The sequence below is a fragment of the Chelonoidis abingdonii genome, chromosome 19 (assembly GCF_003597395.2).
Source record: "Chelonoidis abingdonii isolate Lonesome George chromosome 19, CheloAbing_2.0, whole genome shotgun sequence".
NCBI classification, from domain to species: Eukaryota; Metazoa; Chordata; order Testudines; family Testudinidae; genus Chelonoidis; species Chelonoidis abingdonii.
This window is the reverse complement of record NC_133787.1, coordinates 39036602-39055131: the sequence shown is the minus strand read 5'-3', so window position 1 is coordinate 39055131 and position 18530 is coordinate 39036602. Positions and strand designations below refer to the sequence as shown.

Genomic DNA, 18530 nt, shown 5'->3' with positions numbered 1-18530 from the left:
GAGGATGCTGAATGCTCCAAGGAGAGACCCAGGAGGTGAAGACGTGTGAGCTTCTTGCCCTGAACAAGTCTGCTCCAAGGGAGAGGAGGCTCCCCAAAGTCCTGACTGGCTTAGTGGGGAGCAGTTCCAGAGCATCGCCTGGTGACTCCGTGACAACGGGTTACAGGTCTGAGCCTGTCTGGCAGGTCCTTGTAAAATACCCCCCACCCCCTGCACATTCCACCCTCTGCAGGGGCCTTAGTGCCTCTCTGGTGATGACCTGCTCTAAGGACACAATGTGGCATGTTTGGGGTAACACTCCCTCTTCCCAAAGGGGGACAGACCCCAAATGAGGAAACGAATACACACAGAGGGCTGCAGGACTGGTTTCCTCAACAGAGACTTGGGCCTAGCAGGGCATCAACATGCTCAGCTCTCCCCTCTGGAGATTGTGGTTCAGATATGTCGGTCACACGTGAAATGAGTTTGGTGGCCTCAGCCTAGTTTGTCTGTAACGTCCATTGCATGGTTTGCCATGACTAGAGAGGCCCTGGAGTGGAATGGGAGGGACTTAGGCGCGTTGGCAGATTTGGGGATTAGGGGTGCTCAGGACAGAAGTGGCAGGAGGTGATGGGTGGAGGAAGCATGTCCTGAGAATAAACAGACACCTCGTCTTTCACCTTTGAGGAGACCTCTTGCTCCAAAGGGCCGAGGGGCTAGTAATTCAGTCTCTAGGGCTGTCAGGGTCGCCCTCCCATCAGCACCAACCTCACTTCGCCAGAAACCCCACTGCCCCCCCTGTCGCTCTCTTTCTGCGCAGCACCTTCAAGGGAATCCTTGTCTCTGCAGGTATTCCCTTTCCTAGGACAGCAGAGGAGAAAATCGAGGCTGATCAGAGATCCATTTACGTGGGCAATGTAAGTGGGACAGGTCGAAAACCACAATGAGACCTCCCTCTTCAGTGAGGCTCCCAGGGCAGAAAGCTCAGCAGAGCTGCTGCTCCTTGTGCTAATGGGCTGGGGGTGGGATGTGTCCCAAGAAGGTCTGTCCCAGCCCTTCTGCTAGGAGCAGAGCTGGATGACCGACACGTTCCTAGATGTGCTTAGCATCCCCTTCTATGAGGGAAAAGGGTGACAGACGCTGTCTTGAACTTATTTCAAACTTATCTGCCATTATTTTTGCCATTAGCCTTGGTTCTGGGGCTCCCTTGTGGATATTCAAAGACACAAGTGGCTTTGCTTGGGCCTAGTTAGGCCAAACGGTGTTGTTTCTGTTCCCTGACTGGATGGTCAAGGCTTAGATTCAGGCTTCCAGCTGGAATGTCTGATTCTTTCTAGCCAAGAGTTACACTGGTGCAGTGAGCGGCCAGCACGAGGCTCAGGCACTGCGGCTGTGCTGTGGGTCTATGCGAGGCCTTGTGAGCCAGTGTCACCCAGGCCAGTGAGCGTCTTCCTGAGAATCCTTGTGGGGGACAAGGCCAAAAGCTGATGAACGCAGCCTGAGCTGATTCACTTCTTGATTGGCGCAGATTTTCACAGGAAGGGCTCTGTGGCATTAGCCTAGCTCTGCATAACATACTCTCTAAAAGCACTGAATCCAGAGGCAGATGCATGAGGGGCAAATCTCATGTTCTGATGTGCTCCAAACAGGAGCTCCTTGACATGGGGTTAAAATCTACCCACTGCAGTGAGTGGGCATTGAACCATCTTCCAATATGTGCCCTGCACATGGGGCAAATTCACTGGCTGGTGCCACTGCTGAGGTTCCCTGTATAACAGCTGGGCATGGGGCACCTCATAAATCAACATTATTTATTATCACTGTTTAGTGCTTGGATGCAGCTCTGAATAATCTGAGCTGGTGGAAGGCTGAGCCATTGCAAATGATATTCTGGGGCTGGCTGGCAGGGCATGGGCATGGGCACATGCCCTTGGTAGCATCTGAATAGAATGGGACTGTCTTTGCAGGTGGACTATGGTGGAACAGCAGAAGAGCTGGAGTCCCATTTCAATAGCTGTGGGCAGATCAACCGAGTAACCATCCTCTGTGATAAATTCTCCGGACATCCCAAAGGGTCAGTGCTGTGCTCAAGGGATCCTTGGATTGTGGCAGTTTGGGGTGGGGTGGGGTGAGGAATATGTTCTGAGAACACGATGCATGATCCTCATATCTTTGCTGTAGAAATTACTTTCCCTGAGCCCCATTTACTAGGGAGGCGGCCATTCCTATTTCTTCTCCTGTGTTCAGCTGGGATCACCAGATCTCTGCTGAAACCTTGGCTCTCTCTGACTTCCAGCGTCTGCAGGGAAACCAGCTATAGGACCAGCATTGCTTTGGGTTGGCGTTTAAGGTTTCTTTCATTGTCCTCTTCCTCTATTGCTGCCCACCTTGGGTGCAGAGAGCTCTTCTGCAGACCTGGCATGTCTGACTGTGGAGGCTAAGTCCGAAGCCCAGTGCTTTATTCCTTCCTCTTACTGATGTTTGAAACCTGGTCTGGAAACTTGTCAATATCACTTCTGCCTCTGCTGATGTGCTCCTTCCATCTGGCACAAGCTGGGATGAAAGGCACTGGGGAGAATGTGTCTGAACTTTCGATACTTCGCTGATTTAATGATTAGTGTCAGCGCAGCTCTGGCAATTGGGCTCTTAACTTGTGCTTCCTCTGTTGGCTTGGCAGCAGCACTGCACGAAATGCCGTGTGTCCTAAATATATAACCCAGGGAGGTTGGGTATTTTTAAATGACTGTTTGAAAAATATATATATATATTGCGCAAAACAAGGCACGTGTCCATTCTGTCCCATACACCTGTTCAGATTTGCGTAAGCAAGGCCACAAAAGGTGTGTGTGTGCATATTCTGTACAAGAGTGCTGGTCTGTGTGTGTGTATGAGTACGCTCCAATAAGGAACAAAGTAATTCAATGGGATATTGCAAAAGATTCGTCATATTCCAGGCCAGGTAATGGTTTAATATGCTCAGTATGTTTCAATCTATAGCCCATGGCCCTCAGGAGGAGAGAGGAGCTCTTCTGACAGCCTCTCCAGCTAGTTCTTCATACATACTGCAGCCCTGTCCTTGTCAGCAGAATAAATGTCAGCCACCTACATCTAAACACCTCCCTCTACGTTAAAACAGAGGTGTATATTTTTATTTCTATAACTAACTTGGCTGCTGCTTCTCTCCTCATGGGCTGGCTGGCTCCCTGCATTATAGAGTGTCAGGATTTATTCTGAATGTGCTGACAATGTGCTCAGTGCTATAGGACACCCATAAAGTTGGTCTCTGTCCCAGCCAGCCTGCAAGTGAAGGTGCTAGTTCTGCACTGGGAGAGTGTGGGTGGAATTCACTGCCTGTGTAGATCCCCATTGACTTCAGTGGGCCTCTGTGCAGGCCCAGCAGTCCAGTCAAGTGCCATCACAATTGCAGTATCAGAGCCTAAGTCTGCCAGGGATTCAGAGCTATCGCATGATTTCCCTGGTCATTGAAGCTGAAGAATTTTCCTTGATTCAAAATCCCCTGGAAAGCTTAGCTCCGAGTGCTTTTCCTATCTCTAACCATGTTATAACACTCTGCTACTGGGCCAGTCCCCTTCACAATCTGGACTCAATAGCATCTGTCTAGCGAGAGCAGCACTTGAATGCAAGGTGCGAGCTCAGTTTCAGATTGGTGCATGGGGCTGTCTGCTGCCTAGGCAGGCCATCTAGAGCATGGCTTACCAGCTGGTGAGAGAGATCGCAGCCCAGGGAAAGAGCATTGGCAACCGTTGTGCTCTAAAAATTGTTTAATGGTTGATTGCACGACTGAATAATATGAACCGATGGCAGTAGGTATCGCTCCAGCGTCAGCCATGGTGTGGTCTGCTACCCTCCATTTTCTCAGCTCTGTCTGGAGAGGCGCCTACTCAGTTATCTGAAGCAAAAGCCTTTAGAGTGGCAGGACAGATTCCCCATGCTGAGCAGCAGACCACAATGTTACCTGGCCACCTGCGGGGGTTACCGTGTTGGGACCTCCCCGAGCAGATGCTGCAGTGCAAAGGGGACCCTGTCTTCCTTTACCTTTCCAGGTATGCATACATTGAGTTTGAGGACAAGAGCTCTGTGAAGGCAGCGGTGGAGCTGGACAAGAGCATGTTCAGAGGTCGGATCATCAAGGTAAGGACACCGGGCCTGACAGGGGTGCGAGGCAGGAGTGACTAGTGCCATGAAGCTAGGGAGGGATTTGCCTTCCTGACGAATGCATTTTGCCTCGTGTGGGTCTGCACCTGGACGACAGACGGAGCTAGAGATACGTCATTGGGCTGCAGCTGATTGTACTTGGTTCAGGTGACTCTGAACGCTGAAAAGGAGGCATCCTAGTGTTGAGTCTATGCCTCCAGGTCTCCCAGGGTGCAGGCCTCAGTCAGGGTCTGAGCTGCTCCTGCCTGGCTCCAGCTTCTTTGCTGTGGGTTTCATGGGTTTTGCCTCTTGCCTCCCTCCTCAGAGACGCTTCCTCCTGCCTGGGAACAGGCCTTTCCGTCTGGGGACGAGTGGCCAGCTCCACTCAGGGAGGGCCCTTCGGTGCCATTGTCTATAGCCTGGGAAATGTAGCACTTGTGGCCACCTTCAGAGCCTGCTTCCTGCTCCCTCCCGGGCTGGGAAGCTGCTGCTGTTGGTTCACCAAGACCTGGGGATACACTGTCTCTGATTCGAGTGGGAGATGCAGCTTGTGAGGGAAGTTTGGGGGCAGGGGTCCTGGCCACTCCTTCATCTTTGACTTGTCTCAGGTGTTGCCCAAGAGGACCAACATGCCAGGTATCAGCACAACTGACCGCGGGGGCTCAAGGGGCCGTTTTCCGAGCAGGGGGGGCCTGTCGCAAAGGGCAAACGTCTATGGAGCACTGAGAGCAAGATCCCGAGGGAGAGTGTACAGGTGAGCGGTGATGTTCCCTGCTGACAGGAGGTCGGCAGTAGAATGGAGAGCACAGCAGGGTTTGGTGCTGGGTGTCTCCAGGCCTGTCGCTGTGCTAGCAAAATCAGCTTTGCAAATGGCATGAGAGGGGCATTTTCCCTGGTCACTAGGTGTCCCAAGCATAGGCTGTCCCTATCAGACCAGCTGCTGGGTGGCCAGCACTCCAGAAGCTCTGGGAGGCTGGGAGTATCACAAAGCACACACCTAGACCAAAGACCTTACCTATGCGTTAACACCAGCAGAGCCCCTCCACCTACCAGCGAACGGGGGAGTATTTATCCCTGTTTCCCAAAAGGAGCAAACCAAGGTGTACACCTGCCCCAAAGCTGCACACTCCCTGTGTCTGCACTAGACTTCTGTGAGCTTTCCTCCATGGCTACCTGCAGAACTACGAACAGTGTGAGTGCTACTATAGCGCTTCAGTCTCTGGGCGGCCTGCCTGGCCCTGCTCAGAACAGATCTAGGTGACACAGGAATGAAAACAAGGCCCAGGTAACTGCTAGCTATGCAAGTGCTCCCCTCGGTGGGAAAACTTGGGAGAGAAATGTCTAGCAGAACCAAGGCCATTGAATCAACCCGCAGCACCAGGCTTACTCCCGTAGCCCAGGCTGCCTCTCTTTGTTTAATGGCTGGCAACTGCCTGTGTTTGCTCTGCAGTAATCCCTTTCCTTGGTTCCTGGTGGGCTTCCACTCGGACTCTGAAGTCGCTCCAAGTGTCAGTCCATGTAAGCTGCCCCATTTCGAAAAGGAGGCAGGGGTGTGCAAGAACACAGACAGGACTTGCTAGGGGCAAGGGGAGTAGGGGGTTAATCAACATGAGCCTTGATACTTCTGGCTCCTCCCAGTAAAACCAGAGTAGTGTTCCCAATAGGGTCAGAGATGCGGGGGGCAATTCCCACAGAAATAGTCTCCTAAGGGCTTGAGGATGTTACTTCAGAGAGAAGCCTGCACTAGAAGCCTATTCCTCTCCTGGTCGACGGGCAGTCACATGCTGTTAACATCACCCAGGTGTCTGCATGGCAAGCGGGAGGCCGGGAGCCGTGCACAGATGTGAACGTGGGCAGCCTGGCAGGGCCTGTGGGCGGCAGCTCTCCTGCAATTGAAAGGGACAGAAATGAGCAGTGACTCTTGTGGGAGACGGATGCCCAGGGCACGCAGTACCTGTGAATGTCCTTCCACCTCAGTGACCCAAGAATGGCTGGCTTGGAGGCACACTGAGATGAGCGCTGGGACCGATTCTCTAGTCCATGCCTGGGCTTCCTGCTTCAGCATGAAAGTGCCCCCGTTGCTAGATACTTCTTGCTCTGCTGTATAGGCTCACTGTGGATAGCCGGGTTTATTCCCGTGGTGTAGGGAATTCCTCTTGACCCTGCCATGCTGGCAGCGTGGTCTAGCTGAGCGCAGCCCTAGGAATTGGCTACTCTGGGGTTCTACTCCCAGATCTGCCACTGACTTGGCAAGTCACTTCCCCATCTGTGCCTCAGTCTCCTGGCGGGGTTGTGCTAACAAAATGCTTGCACAGCACTCTGAAGACACAGCGTGCTAGGTAACAGTTCTGTGGGCAGGCCTGTGCCCTGCAGTTTGGAATTTATTTGTATGTTCCGCTTACTCCAGCATCCGTCAGCCTAGGAACAGATGGGGGCTCCCTTCAGGGCCACTCACTGCCAGGGGTGGCTCCAGGCACCAGCATGCCAAGCATGTGCCTGGGGTGGCAAGCCACGGGGGTCGCTCTGCCGGTCGCTGCGAGAGTGGCAGGCGGGTTGCCTTCAGCAGCATGCCTGTGGAGGGTCCACTGGACCCGCACTTTGGCGGACCTCCCGGAGGCATGCCGCTGAATCTGCGGGACTGGGGACCTCCCGCAGGCAAGCCGCCGAAGGCAGCCTGCCTGCCGTGCTTGGGGCGGCAAAATACCTAGAGCCGCCCCTGCTGCCTCAAAAATGGATGCTGAGCCTATCAAGGCCACTATGCCCCGCTGATGAGAGACCAGCAGTGGAACGAGTCAGTCTCATGTGGTGCCATCGCCAGGTGGAATGGGCTATTACGCTGTGAGCTGCAGCCGCTTGGAAGCAAGGAGATAAGAGCTGTCTCTGGGCTGCATTGAGGACCAGGAATGCTGCTCATTGGTCTGTGTGAGGCCTGGGGCAGCCAGGCCATCTCAAATGGCAGGTGTCCCCCACGCTGAAGAGCAGACACAGTTTTGATTCGGTAACTGACTAAATCGCTGACCTAAGACCGTTGCCTGAGCCAGCCTGTGCTTTCTGATGCGCTTTTGTTCTTGTCTAGGGGTCGTGGCAGGTTATCGCTGTGGTACTCTCCCTACTAGGCCGAAGGATGGGATGACGCTGGAGACTCCAACAGGCTGGATTTAAAACTGGGGGTTGGGAGAGGAGTTTAAAGAGAACCTACCCGAGCAAAGAAGGCTGGACGATTTTAATATTTTTCCCTGGATAGAACAGTGCAGTTGCATGTTGCACAGTTAAGCGGGTGAGTTGTTCTGAGGGAGAATGGAGCCAGGCTACCCCTAGCACAGCTGGATGATCACCATACTCAGTGCCAGAGCCACACTGGCACTTTCCAGGAGCCAGAGGCTTGCCCCGAGTTTGGTTACAATGTCAAATCCTTCTTGTTGAACCCAATATTCTCCCAGCTAGAAAGAACAGCTGATCTCCGGGCATACATGGCACACTCTTGACAGCGACTAGAAGCAGAGTTCACCAGATGGTCAGCTTTATTTTCATCCTGTAGAAACTGGAGGACAGGGCTGCATTTTAGGACTCCATATAAGCCAGATTTGGCCCTCAGGCACCGATCTAGCAGGGACGTGGATGGGTGGGTGTGTGTTTCTGGAGGACTGTGCAGAGCATTCAGACAGGGCTATGCTGGAGCAATGGGGATAGCGGGGAGCATGGGAAAACAATCCGTCTAGGAGAAGTGAGCTGTAGGATGTTCTGTTTCCAAAACTGTCAGCTGTACTTCAGCTGGGTCACAGCTGTCAGGAGCATCTCTGCTCCACCTGCTGCTGCCACCGTGTGAGAAGGTCTAAACCCCTCCTGCTGCCAGACTGGAGAAACAGATGCCTCCACTTTGCTCTCTGCGACTCACTTCTTCAGCTTGTCCTGTGGATCATGGATGCTTACATCTCTTTAGCACAGGCAGGTCCTCAAGACCCTCCAAGGACAGTGGGATCTCTTCTACTTTCTGTAAGGGCGGGGGTAAGATTCTGGGATACCGCTTAAATTCAGATCTGGCCTTATTTTTTTAACTTAACTGTAAAAACCTCATTAGGGTCTTAGATATATTTTTGCATGGGAAATCCAAACCTTTTCCATTGAATTAAATTAACTCATTAGGACTTTGTCCCCCTAAGTGTGTGGTCCTGATACTGCTCCTGGGTAGAGGAATAAGCATAACTCTGTGGTTTGGCTTTCTCAGTGTGCTCCTACTCTTCCATATCTAAGAGCAGGATTCAGCCCTGTAAATCTCCTGGAAGAAAAGGCATCCCTACCTTGGGTTCAATGTAAACATTAGTGTGTTTTCTTTAATGTCTGGGGTTACACAAGACCTGACTACCTGCAAACTCTCTCTCCCCCGATCTTGTTCTGTAGCTGTGATGCAAGTCCAGGCACTCACTGGTTCACTTCTGATGGGCAGAGTTTGAATCCAGTCTCTAGTGACAAGGGAGAGTTTTGTGGGTCTAAGCTTAGGCTCTATTTCTTCCTCTCCCAGTGACCACAGATTGGAGGTCGGTGCTGGAAGGCCTCGGCTGAAGTAGCAGGAGCTGTTGCCAATCAGGGTGGGAAGTGCATAGAGGGTGTTTTGTGTGGGAATTCCTGCACAGCCCGTCTGCATTGTGCAGTCCAAGCCACTGCAATTCGTCTCACTTTCATGAGTGCTTAACTTGCTCCTATTTTTAAAGGAAAATGTTTTTGGTTAAAAAGAAAAGCCTGGTTAAGAAACCTAGTGAACAATGTTACTATGTAAAGTTATACATTTAAATACATTTTATTAGAATTCCAGCACTAACCTGTCAGGACCTTTAGTCAGGTTTCCCTTTTCCCCAACTGATGCAATTAACTAACCCTTAAGGCAGCTTTCTGGACGGTTAAAGGGACGCTGTCAGGATAAGAAACCTATTTTAGAAACAGATTTCCCTCCCTGTTAACACCTTGGATCACTGAATTTCAGAAATCTAACTCTTCACATATGTTTACTATTTGCACTTTGTCTAGCATGGAGCATAGAGAGACTGTTGCTTCACTTTCTGGTTCTCCTGAACCAGCCCAAAGTTTGGGTTGCAAATTCTGAAGGGACAATCCAAACCTTTCCCATTGATTTTAAAAAAACAAAAACGTAATTTCTGTTGGTAGATCTTGTATGCCCTAGAACTTTTACAAAACCTATTTTTTTGGGTCTAAAGTACCTGGCAGTGACCTTTTAATGACCATTGTTGAAAAGGAAACACTGAGTGCTTGTCTTGGCAAGTGGAAAGATTTAACTCACCTTTTTATGTGTAAAAGTTTATCAAAATAGTAAGGTACAGGTATGACTTGTTTGGGTGGGAGGGGAGCTGGAGAATGGGAGAGTGAAGTGTTTGACACTTAAGTTATTACTGCTGAAATGTATTGATTGAGCTGAGCAGATTTCTCTGATCAAGCTCTGTTTGTGAGAAAGTACTGTTTAATTGTCAGATATCTTTTTAAAAAATAAATGATCCTGCTGTCTAAAAAAAGTTTCTTCCACAATGAAAGTGCAGAAAAAGCAGCAGACCTGTCTTTGCACTGAGCTAGTTGCCTTTAGAAGACTCTTAGACCACAGAAAAAATCACACCTACTGCAAGATGTTTATCAGAGAACACCATAATATGTCCATATCCACTGATGTGGTGAATTTGGCCCATAGTCAGGAGCCATGTGAATTTCCAGTGGTTCGAGTAAGCGAGGTCTTCCAGGTTAGTGTGTGTTAGGAGAAGATGAAAGGGCTCACTCTTCATTTGCTGCAGCTCTGTCCTGGAAAACTAATTGTTTCTTGTAGTTAGACCATTGTTGGACCTTTCTCAAACAAGGGACCTGAAGGTTTTCCTGGCTTTCCAAGCAGAGCTATTCTCTCTGTTTGGCAGAGACATAGTCATGATGCCTCAAATTCAGTAAGACCACAAGAATGGCATGCAAGCCAGCACCTGAAACCTTCCTGAATGTCCTTTATCGTTCTCTGCTATTTCGCAGTGATTTAACTAGAATGTTTGTTTTTGAACAGTTTGCCCCTTCTCAGACTTGCAGGCCCACATGCACCCTGGTGTTCAGTAGACTTACCCTGGGGACAAACATGACACATAACATCATACATCTGTACTTCCTGTCTCCCTTCTCTCTCTCTCATCAGTGAGGATTGGCTCCTCTGAAGTCAGAGAAGGAAAACCTCTATTAGCTCACATCTTCCCCATCCCCTAAGGATCAATGCAGGATTGTCCCTGCAGCATGTGTAAAGATTTTATGACAGATACAGAGCTGGATGCCTTAGGGAGTGCTTGGAGTATGAAACAGATGGAAAAACCCATGAATTTCTCCACTTTCCAAGGAACAAGAATTATGAGAAGATTAAGAAAACCAGCCAGGTGTTGATGCTGACTTTTCAGGAGAAATTTAGACTATACACATCCAGTGCAGCTCTGGTGTTCACTCTGTGTTTCCTTGAGTCACTGTCTCCTGGACTCTCGAGATTTGAATTTCCCTCTATGTTGCCCGACAGCTTGGAGAGCAGTGAGCAAATGGCTAGGAGCGGTCAGAGCCTCTTTCCTTCCAAGAAGCCAGGAGAGGAAATGGTGCACTAGAAAGGAAGAGGCTCCTGCCTTCTCCCATCATCCCAGCATTCAGAAAGAGCAAGAGAGGGGAGGATCCAGCAGCACTAGTGAGGAGGCGATTAGAAAGGAGGATTCATACAAGAGCCTCAAGAATGATTAAAGGATTAGAAAACCTGCTGTACAGTAAGAGATTCAAGGAACTCAATCTATTTAGCTTAACAAAGAGATGCTTAAGGGGTGGCTTGATTAGTCTATAGGTACCTGCATGGGGAAGGAATATTTAACGATGGGCTCTCCAATCTAGCGGAGAAAGGTGTAACGCCATTCCATGGCTGGAAGTTGAAGCTAGACAACTTCCGACTGGAAATAAGGTGTAAATTTTTAACAGTGAGTAGTTAATCATTGGAACAACGTACCAAGGGTCGTGATGGATTCTCCGTAACTGACTGTTTTGAAATCAAGATGATGTTTGTCTAGAAGATCGGCTCTAGGCATTATTTGTGGGAAGTCCTATGGCCTGGGGTGTACAAGAGGTCAGACTGGATGATCCCAATGGTCCCTTCTGGCCTTGGAATCTTTGACTCTGGAATCCTTTATAACCAGGGCAACCTACCCAGGTTGTGTTCTGTTGTAATGGTGGTTACACTGACATGGGATGAGCACTTGTGCTAGATGCTCTGAATTTACTGCTACCATACAGCCTCCCATCTAGTGCACCTATACTGGTAAGTCTGTTCTAGTAATAGCTCGCAAAACCTTGCATCCTGTGGGTAGGATACACATTGTTGAGACAGGTACGGTCCCTTGTTTTGGTGCATATACCTGCTTTTAATCTGATTTCCATTTAAGAATTCACCTTAGTTTGTTCGAATGCCTACTCCCTCTGGTGGGTTTGTATGTTTATTTCAACCTTTCCCCTATTCTGAGGGAAGAAAACAGGAGACTAATGGATGTTAGACAGGTACTAATGGGGTTAGTGTGCAATCCTCAATGTAGTCCAGAAAATGAACAGCGAATTCCCTAACACACCCTGTTTCTCTTCTGGCCAAAACAAGATCATCATGTTATGGTCCCCTCTGCCAGCCACTCCGGTATCTGTATGTTCATGCAGTGCAGTGCGATTCTGACATGTGATCCATACAATAGGCTTAGACTGATACAATGACAAGCTGGAAAGGGAAATACAATGCACACTATTATCTCTGCCCTCAGGGTGGCAATTTTTCTGCTACCTCAGGACTGTAGCCCCCCCTTCTTGGGCTTTGATCTTAAAGTGGAATTAGTTATGTCTGGATTAATTTGATTAAAGCAGCATGCATGTCTCCAAGGCTGTTGAAATGCAGATGGGTGAGCAAAGAACACAGACTAGGTACCTGCATAGGCTGTTCTAAGGCCCCAGTATAGTATGAAGGAATGCCAAGCTGCTGGCGATAATACTGAAGATGAGACAAAACAAGGAAAAGTAGGGGGTCAGTAAGCCCCTTTGTAACATCAAACACTAAACACTTCAGTTTAATGTGGCTAAGTGGGGGTGGGGGATAGCTAAGTGGTTTGAGCATTGACCTGCTAAACCCAGCATTGTGAGTTCAATTTTTGAGGGGGCCACTTAGGGATCTGGGGCAAAAATCAGTACTTGGTCCTGCTAGTGAAGGCAGGGGCCTGGACTTGATGACCTTTCAAGGTCCCTTCCAGTTCTATGAGCTAGGTGCATCCATCTTTCTCTCTCTCTATATATATATTTTAAAACATCTTCCATAGCTGCTATAGAACCACAGACTGGGTGTTTGCAACTACTGGTCAAATTTCAGGCAGGTTTGCAAGCACTAAAGAAAATACCAATGTATGGTTTGAGTAGACTCTTGCACACTACCCATACTTAATGCCATGTGGATCGCCTAGCACTCTCCCCCATGAAGGAGGGGATTAGGTGAAGGCACTGGTTGGGGTTGCTGGAAATTGGGGTCCACTTACTGGCTCTGCCCCAGCCATCTTGTGTGACCTTGGCAATCTGTGCTTTGGGTAAAATGAAGCCAGGTGTGTTGGGAAGGGTGCAGCTACTTATGGTACTTGGGACGTGAGTATCCAGTGATGGGACCTGTTGTATTAAGCACTTGAAGCTGTTGTCGCCTCTTTTCAAGTAATACAGTTTTTTTGCTTTGATAGTTATGGGCTTCAGTATCTGTCCATCTCACTGATCTGGAAGCTCCTACCACAATGAGGAAATATGGCTAGGGAGCCAGACTTGGTTTAGCTTGAAATATAGTCAGAAAAGAACAGTATGCTCTGGCTGCAGCTCAGGGAACCCAGTGTTGTAAGTGGCAATGAGCAGAAAAGGCTGGTCCAGATTCTGCCTGAATGGCATCTGTTAAAGTCAGTACGTCCTCTTATGATTAGATTTAACAACTGCATACAGCAAGAAGAGGTGGTCCCAGACCTGATCAGAGCAGTAAACCAGTTCATTGCAACTCTCCCAAGAGTGAGATCAACCTAAATTTGCCATTCACAGTCTGCATTAGATGTTTATTTTGCTGAACAGTTGAGCTGGCTGCTGTTCTCTGATCATACCACACCAGGCACAGCTGTTTCAAGCATAAGTTAGGGGCAAGATTTTTACAGAAGCATCTCAAGGTTGCTCACCTAACATACAGCTACATCCACATACACTCAACTCTGCATGCAATTTGAGCAGATAACTGTGTGTGCAATTTGACATGCAGCCCTGGGCTTTACTAAGCTCAGACATGCACAGAGATCAATAGCTCACTACCTTTGTCTTTATTTAGGAGCAAGAGACCCTTCCATACTTTTGTATACTAGTTAAAAACAAAACCTACAGTCTACTAAGCAAGTTGTGCCACTGGCCACAAGAACACAAGCAGACATAGATCCAAACAGCAATGGGTTTATTTTACACAGAACCAGTTTAAAGACTATATATACACACAGCTTCACAGATACTTCTGTACAATAGAGAATGTTCTCAAATACAAAGAGAATGGCTGGAGCTTCAGCACACCTGCATCATCATGGAGGTCACCATATTATCAAAGGCCCTAGAGAAGGAAGAGTACGAAATATTAAAGGAAGAGAAGACAGCCCAGCACACTGAGATCTCTCTTATACAAAGAAGCCCTTCAGTTAGTAGGTAAGACATAACTTCTATTTAAGCATTTTTAATGGTAACTTCCCACAGGCTTGACTATAAATATTTAATTCCCTACCACTTTACAAACAATTACTTTCCTTCTAATAAAGCTGAAGTAACTGCAGTTCTCACCCTGTCAGCAGACTACAGTCATTTTAGTGGCAGGAATATAGAATCTGCTTTTGCATATGCAATGATGGCGGGAGGGGAACACCACTCATTGGTCCCATAAAAAGATTTTGAATATGAAAAGATGGGCACCGTCCTGCCAACTGTTTTGAAAATTATGCATTCTGGAAACAGTCTTCTCATCCATACTCCTCTAGAGGCTGAATTTTGGAAAGCTACAGCCTGCCTATTTTGAGGTGTCCAGCGGACAAGATGACAGTGTTATCCACCACATTTCAATATGAAGCATATTTAAGTGAGAGCCATTGGTAACTTTTTTTTTTAAGTAACCTCAGGTTCCTGAGTCAGCATTTCTAATATCAGTTCAGAGAGCTACTGAGTGTGAAGTCTGTGGGAGACCATTAAATGTAGCCTCTAATGAGGATGGGGCAATGGTAAATTTTCTATTATGTAGAAGCAGTCCAAAGAGAGTACAGCTGCCTGTTTTTGGAAAGGAGTTTGCAGCTCCCAGCTTTAAACTGATCACTCACAGAAGTTACGTTCTTAAGAGCTAAATCCTAATAGCTTTGCATGGTCCAGAAAGGCAACAAAATGAAAAGGGTTAGTGGAGGCAGCTCACTCACCTGGAATGAATGCAGTCCCCAGGGTTATAAAAGGGATTGCACATTACATCTGTGTATGAATTATGCAGCTTTCGGAACATCTGAAAAAAGATCATGGTTTGTTTTTAATTAAAACCTAGAAAATTACTGTTGGGGAGGAGGGGTTGTTTGTTTCTTTGTTTCTCAGCATTTTATGAATAAGTGGAAGGAACAAAAATACTGATCTGGCAAGTTACATTCGGATTTCCTGCACTTACGCTGCGGATCTCATTGTCTCGAAGTGCTGTGTTTGAAGAATCTACCACCATAACAAACTTCACCTTGGAATTTGTCACGTAGCCGTATCTGTGCAGTTGATTAAGGAACACATTTTTGACACACAAGTGCCTGGGAAAGCAACTAAAATAAGACTTGAGTACAGTAAAAAAAAAAAAATGTACAAGTGGATGTCACCCTCAAACTGGTCACAAAATAATCCACATCTAGATGAGCTAAGCAAGGGATGGGTCCTAGAAATTGGACTTATTTTCTACCTTAGTGTTACCGTTTCTGACAGGATGATAACTGAGCCTCCCAAGCATAGAGAGGGCTGTTTGTATAAAGATTCATAACTAGAAAGTTATGACAGGTTGTATTTTTAGACAGCAGCTACCTTGCCTGCCTCCCAAGGTATATATTACTGTTCAGTAATTGCACAAATGGCCTTCAATCATCAGTCATTTTGATGATAATTTCTTTGGCTCTCAAGAACCCTCCTTCATCAAAGAATTCTGATTATTCTTTGCAGCCATGCCCATTTGGGTAGCTAATATCACAGACTCAGTGATCACTCAACAGCAATGTTGCAATATGGAATCTTCGAAGTCAGCAGCAGGATTATGAAGACATGGCTATCCGCTGTCAGTTACGTTAGTCAGAAAGCGAGGACATGATTAAAAGGGAAGCAGAAGGCCAGCCACAGAAATGTTAGAAGATCCACTAGTCTCATAACTATCAGGTATAGCTGCAGTCCTGAAATACCAACTTTGTATCTGTGAAAGCTTCTGCAGCCTTACCAATGTCAACAGCATTACCATAGGGAGTCCAATTCTGCAGCCTCAGTCACAGACAAGTTGTCATGATTTTAGCTAAGTGAAGAACTAGATACTATATTTGTAAATTGTGAAATCTGATCAAACCATAGCTAGCTTCGGATGCACCAAACCTCCTTGTTGCAGACAGGAAGGGTAGGTCACTACTGCTTAAGTCGATCTAATGTGCCATCCAGGTGTGTGGAAAAAGACCCCCTCCCTGAGTGACGCAAGTTAGATTGACCTACGCACTGTCTACACTGGCACTATGCTCTCCCGCCGACATAGCTTCTGCCTCTTGCGGAGGTGGAGTAATTGTGCGGACGGGAGAGAGCTCTCCTGCTGGCATACAGCGTCTTCAGCAGACATGCTACAACAGCTGCATCCATGTAGCGCTTCTAGTGTAGACCTGCCCTAAGAGACTGGGCCAAGAATAAACAGAACTGATATTCAGACAAAAACACAGCTAAACAGCCCTTAGGATTAGGGCTTCTACATGACACTGCAGCAGCAAATCCTGTTTTGAAATACCTGCTCTGTGTGAACAGACCAATGCATGTTGCCACAGTGCTTTCAATGTGGCTTCAAAAAGCCACAGTGGTTGCCTGTGTAGAGCAGCTTGCAGGACTGGGGCCAAGCTAAGAATATATAAACCCATAATTCCATTGCTCAGCTGTATGGATGCTGAATGTCAGATGCCAATACCCATTTAATGATTACAGATACTGTGATATAAAAATTAATATTTGAAGTGAAGGGTTTCTAAAAAAAATACATTTAAAAATACAGGACCAGATGTTCAGCTGCTGTATATCAGCATAGTTCCACTGACTTCAGTGGAATTACTGATTCCCACCAGCCAAGGCTCTGACCCCTTTTAATCTTCACCTTTTGGAACAGTCATTGGCTATTTACATTCCTTGTATCAACCTAGTTTTACAACGGGCAGCAAAAGGGATGGCTGTCCGTTTTTAAAGATTTCATTTCTAGGTTTTTTCTTGCTGCAGTGTTTGTGTTTCAAACAGTTTAAAAAGCAACTGTTTTCATTGTTGTTTTCTTCCTTTAATGGAGGAAACATTTCTACTGGTCTTTAAGTTTCCAAAACACTGGTTTTCACAAAATGTTAACTGACAGTGTCCCTTTAAGCACTCTCTCTCTCTATCTCTCAGGTTGTTTTGGTCAAATTAAAGTATCAAAATCTATGATATATGCAAACTAATCCTCAGCACACTCGCCCATTAACTACTGTGCAGTTTGCTTTTTATTTCACAACACAGGATTTACAGCTGCAATGTCAAATGAAAACAATGGTAAATTCTAGAACTAGAAGACAGATAAATTTAAAACCTATCCCTGCATTCCTTGCTTAGAGAAATCAGTGGAGTTCTGACTGAAGAAAGACAGATTGTAGGAACAGGCTCTATAGAGCACACCTGTCAGGCATGAAAGATACACTTTGTAGTCTTCAGTTGGGTACAGAAGTCCCAGATAGAGCTCTCTCTGATCCACAAGGGCCTTCCCCATGGCAGAGATCTTTTCATCCACAACATCCAGGGAAGTGTGCACTGTATAATGGAACTTCAGTTCATTTTCTGTTGGGATGCTTCGAATGTACAGAGGGTAGTTCTAGAAAGGATGACGACAAATTGTGCTAACTGGGGCTACCTATTCTGTGCCCGAATAGATTAGCAATTGTAAGTGTAGTGCTCTGAGGATGCAAATGGCTATTATTTAAAAACTAGCTATTTTTAACCACAAATTCTATTTAAAAATATCACAGAATGCCACTGGTCTACACTTGTATAACACAACAGGTATTTACATTGCAGATCTAGCTTTATCCTCTACTACTAACAGTCTTTAGAAGAGGACTATTGCCAGGTTTACATTTTCTCATAACACAAAGGTAACAAGTGACCATCCATCCACCCCCCCTAGGTGAGACTGTCCCCAGCTCATTTGGTCATCTCATCAGAACCATCCTTCCTGGAAGAAAGTCCATAAAGGGCTCCCACAGAGTGACAAAAAACTGGGGCTTCCCAACCACTGCTCCACCAACCCCTATATCAGCCTCTAAACAAGCCCCTCTCCCCTCAACACAGCATCACTGCTTCCCTAGGGCTCCTACCCAAACCCCCACCCCTGCTCCTGCCTCCTCCCCCATCTCCCAACCCAGCCCCTCATCCCTACTGCTCCTGCCACTTCTCCCAGTCCCCCATCCCTCCTGCTCCTGCCCACCAGCCCAGCCCACCCCATGGCCCACCCCTACTGCTTCTGCCCCCAGGACCCGCACCCTATTACTTCCGATTCCTGCCCTTCCCCCAACGCAGCCCTCCACTCCTACTGCTCCTACCCTCCCTGCCCAGCCCCCTGACCCACCCCTTTTGCTCCTGTCCTAGGACCCGCACCCTATTGCTCCTGTCCCCTCTCTAGCCCTGCCCCCCACCCCTATTGTTCCTGACCCAGGACCCGCACCCTATTGCTCCTGCCCCCTCTCCCAGCCCAGCCCCCCCCGCCCTGGCCGCAGCGGGCCCCGCCCCCACCTCCTTGGCGATCACGGCGATGCACACCGCCATCTTGGACGCCGGCGTCCCTCCGCTATCACGTGATCAGGTGGACGCTTCCTCCTCCTTCCCCCGGCGCGCGGGATTCAGGTCATGTGACTCTCCGGCGCGAGGGGCTCACGTGACCCGGCCCCGCTCCCGGCGGGCGAGGAGGAGGGAGAGGGCCGGTGGTGCCGGTTGCCATGGAGAGGCGCCTGCTGCTGCCCCTGTGCGTGTGCTGGGCCCTGAGCGCGGGGGGCGCCGAGCGCAGCGGGCCCCCCAACCTCCTCCTCCTGCTCATGGACGATGTGAGTGAG

General features: G+C 48.2%; 3 protein-coding genes across 5 annotated transcripts in view; 2 read left to right on the top strand and 1 right to left on the bottom strand.

The window, feature by feature from the left end:
- The window catches only part of PABPN1L (PABPN1 like, cytoplasmic), a 10164-nt gene extending 2867 nt beyond the window's left edge, over positions 1-7297 (top strand). Inside the window, 5 exon segments of the mRNA XM_032764237.2 lie at positions 829-896; positions 1947-2053; positions 4044-4131; positions 4743-4888; positions 7211-7297. Coding sequence (XP_032620128.2) covers positions 829-896; positions 1947-2053; positions 4044-4131; positions 4743-4888; positions 7211-7250 — 449 coding nt within the window. The 3' untranslated portion in view covers positions 7251-7297.
- Positions 7298-13610: 6313 nt separating this feature from the next.
- TRAPPC2L (trafficking protein particle complex subunit 2L) lies at positions 13611-18302 on the bottom strand. Its single transcript, XM_032764249.2, has 5 exons — positions 18214-18302; positions 17124-17296; positions 14858-14945; positions 14622-14701; positions 13611-13777 (listed from the first exon to the last, which is right to left on the bottom strand). The coding sequence occupies exons 1-5, from the start codon at positions 18244-18246 to the stop codon at positions 13732-13734; spliced, it is 420 nt and encodes a 139-aa protein (XP_032620140.1). The 5' UTR covers positions 18247-18302; the 3' UTR covers positions 13611-13731.
- The window catches only part of GALNS (galactosamine (N-acetyl)-6-sulfatase), an 82615-nt gene continuing 82341 nt past the window's right edge, over positions 18257-18530 (top strand). The window contains exon 1 of one of the 3 annotated variants that reach the window (XM_032764245.2): positions 18257-18521. In XM_032764245.2, coding sequence (XP_032620136.1) covers positions 18417-18521 — 105 coding nt within the window. In that variant the 5' untranslated portion in view covers positions 18257-18416. The remainder of the gene's footprint in view (positions 18522-18530) is intronic. The other 2 variants (XR_012657297.1, XM_032764241.2) reach the window with 2 other exon arrangements.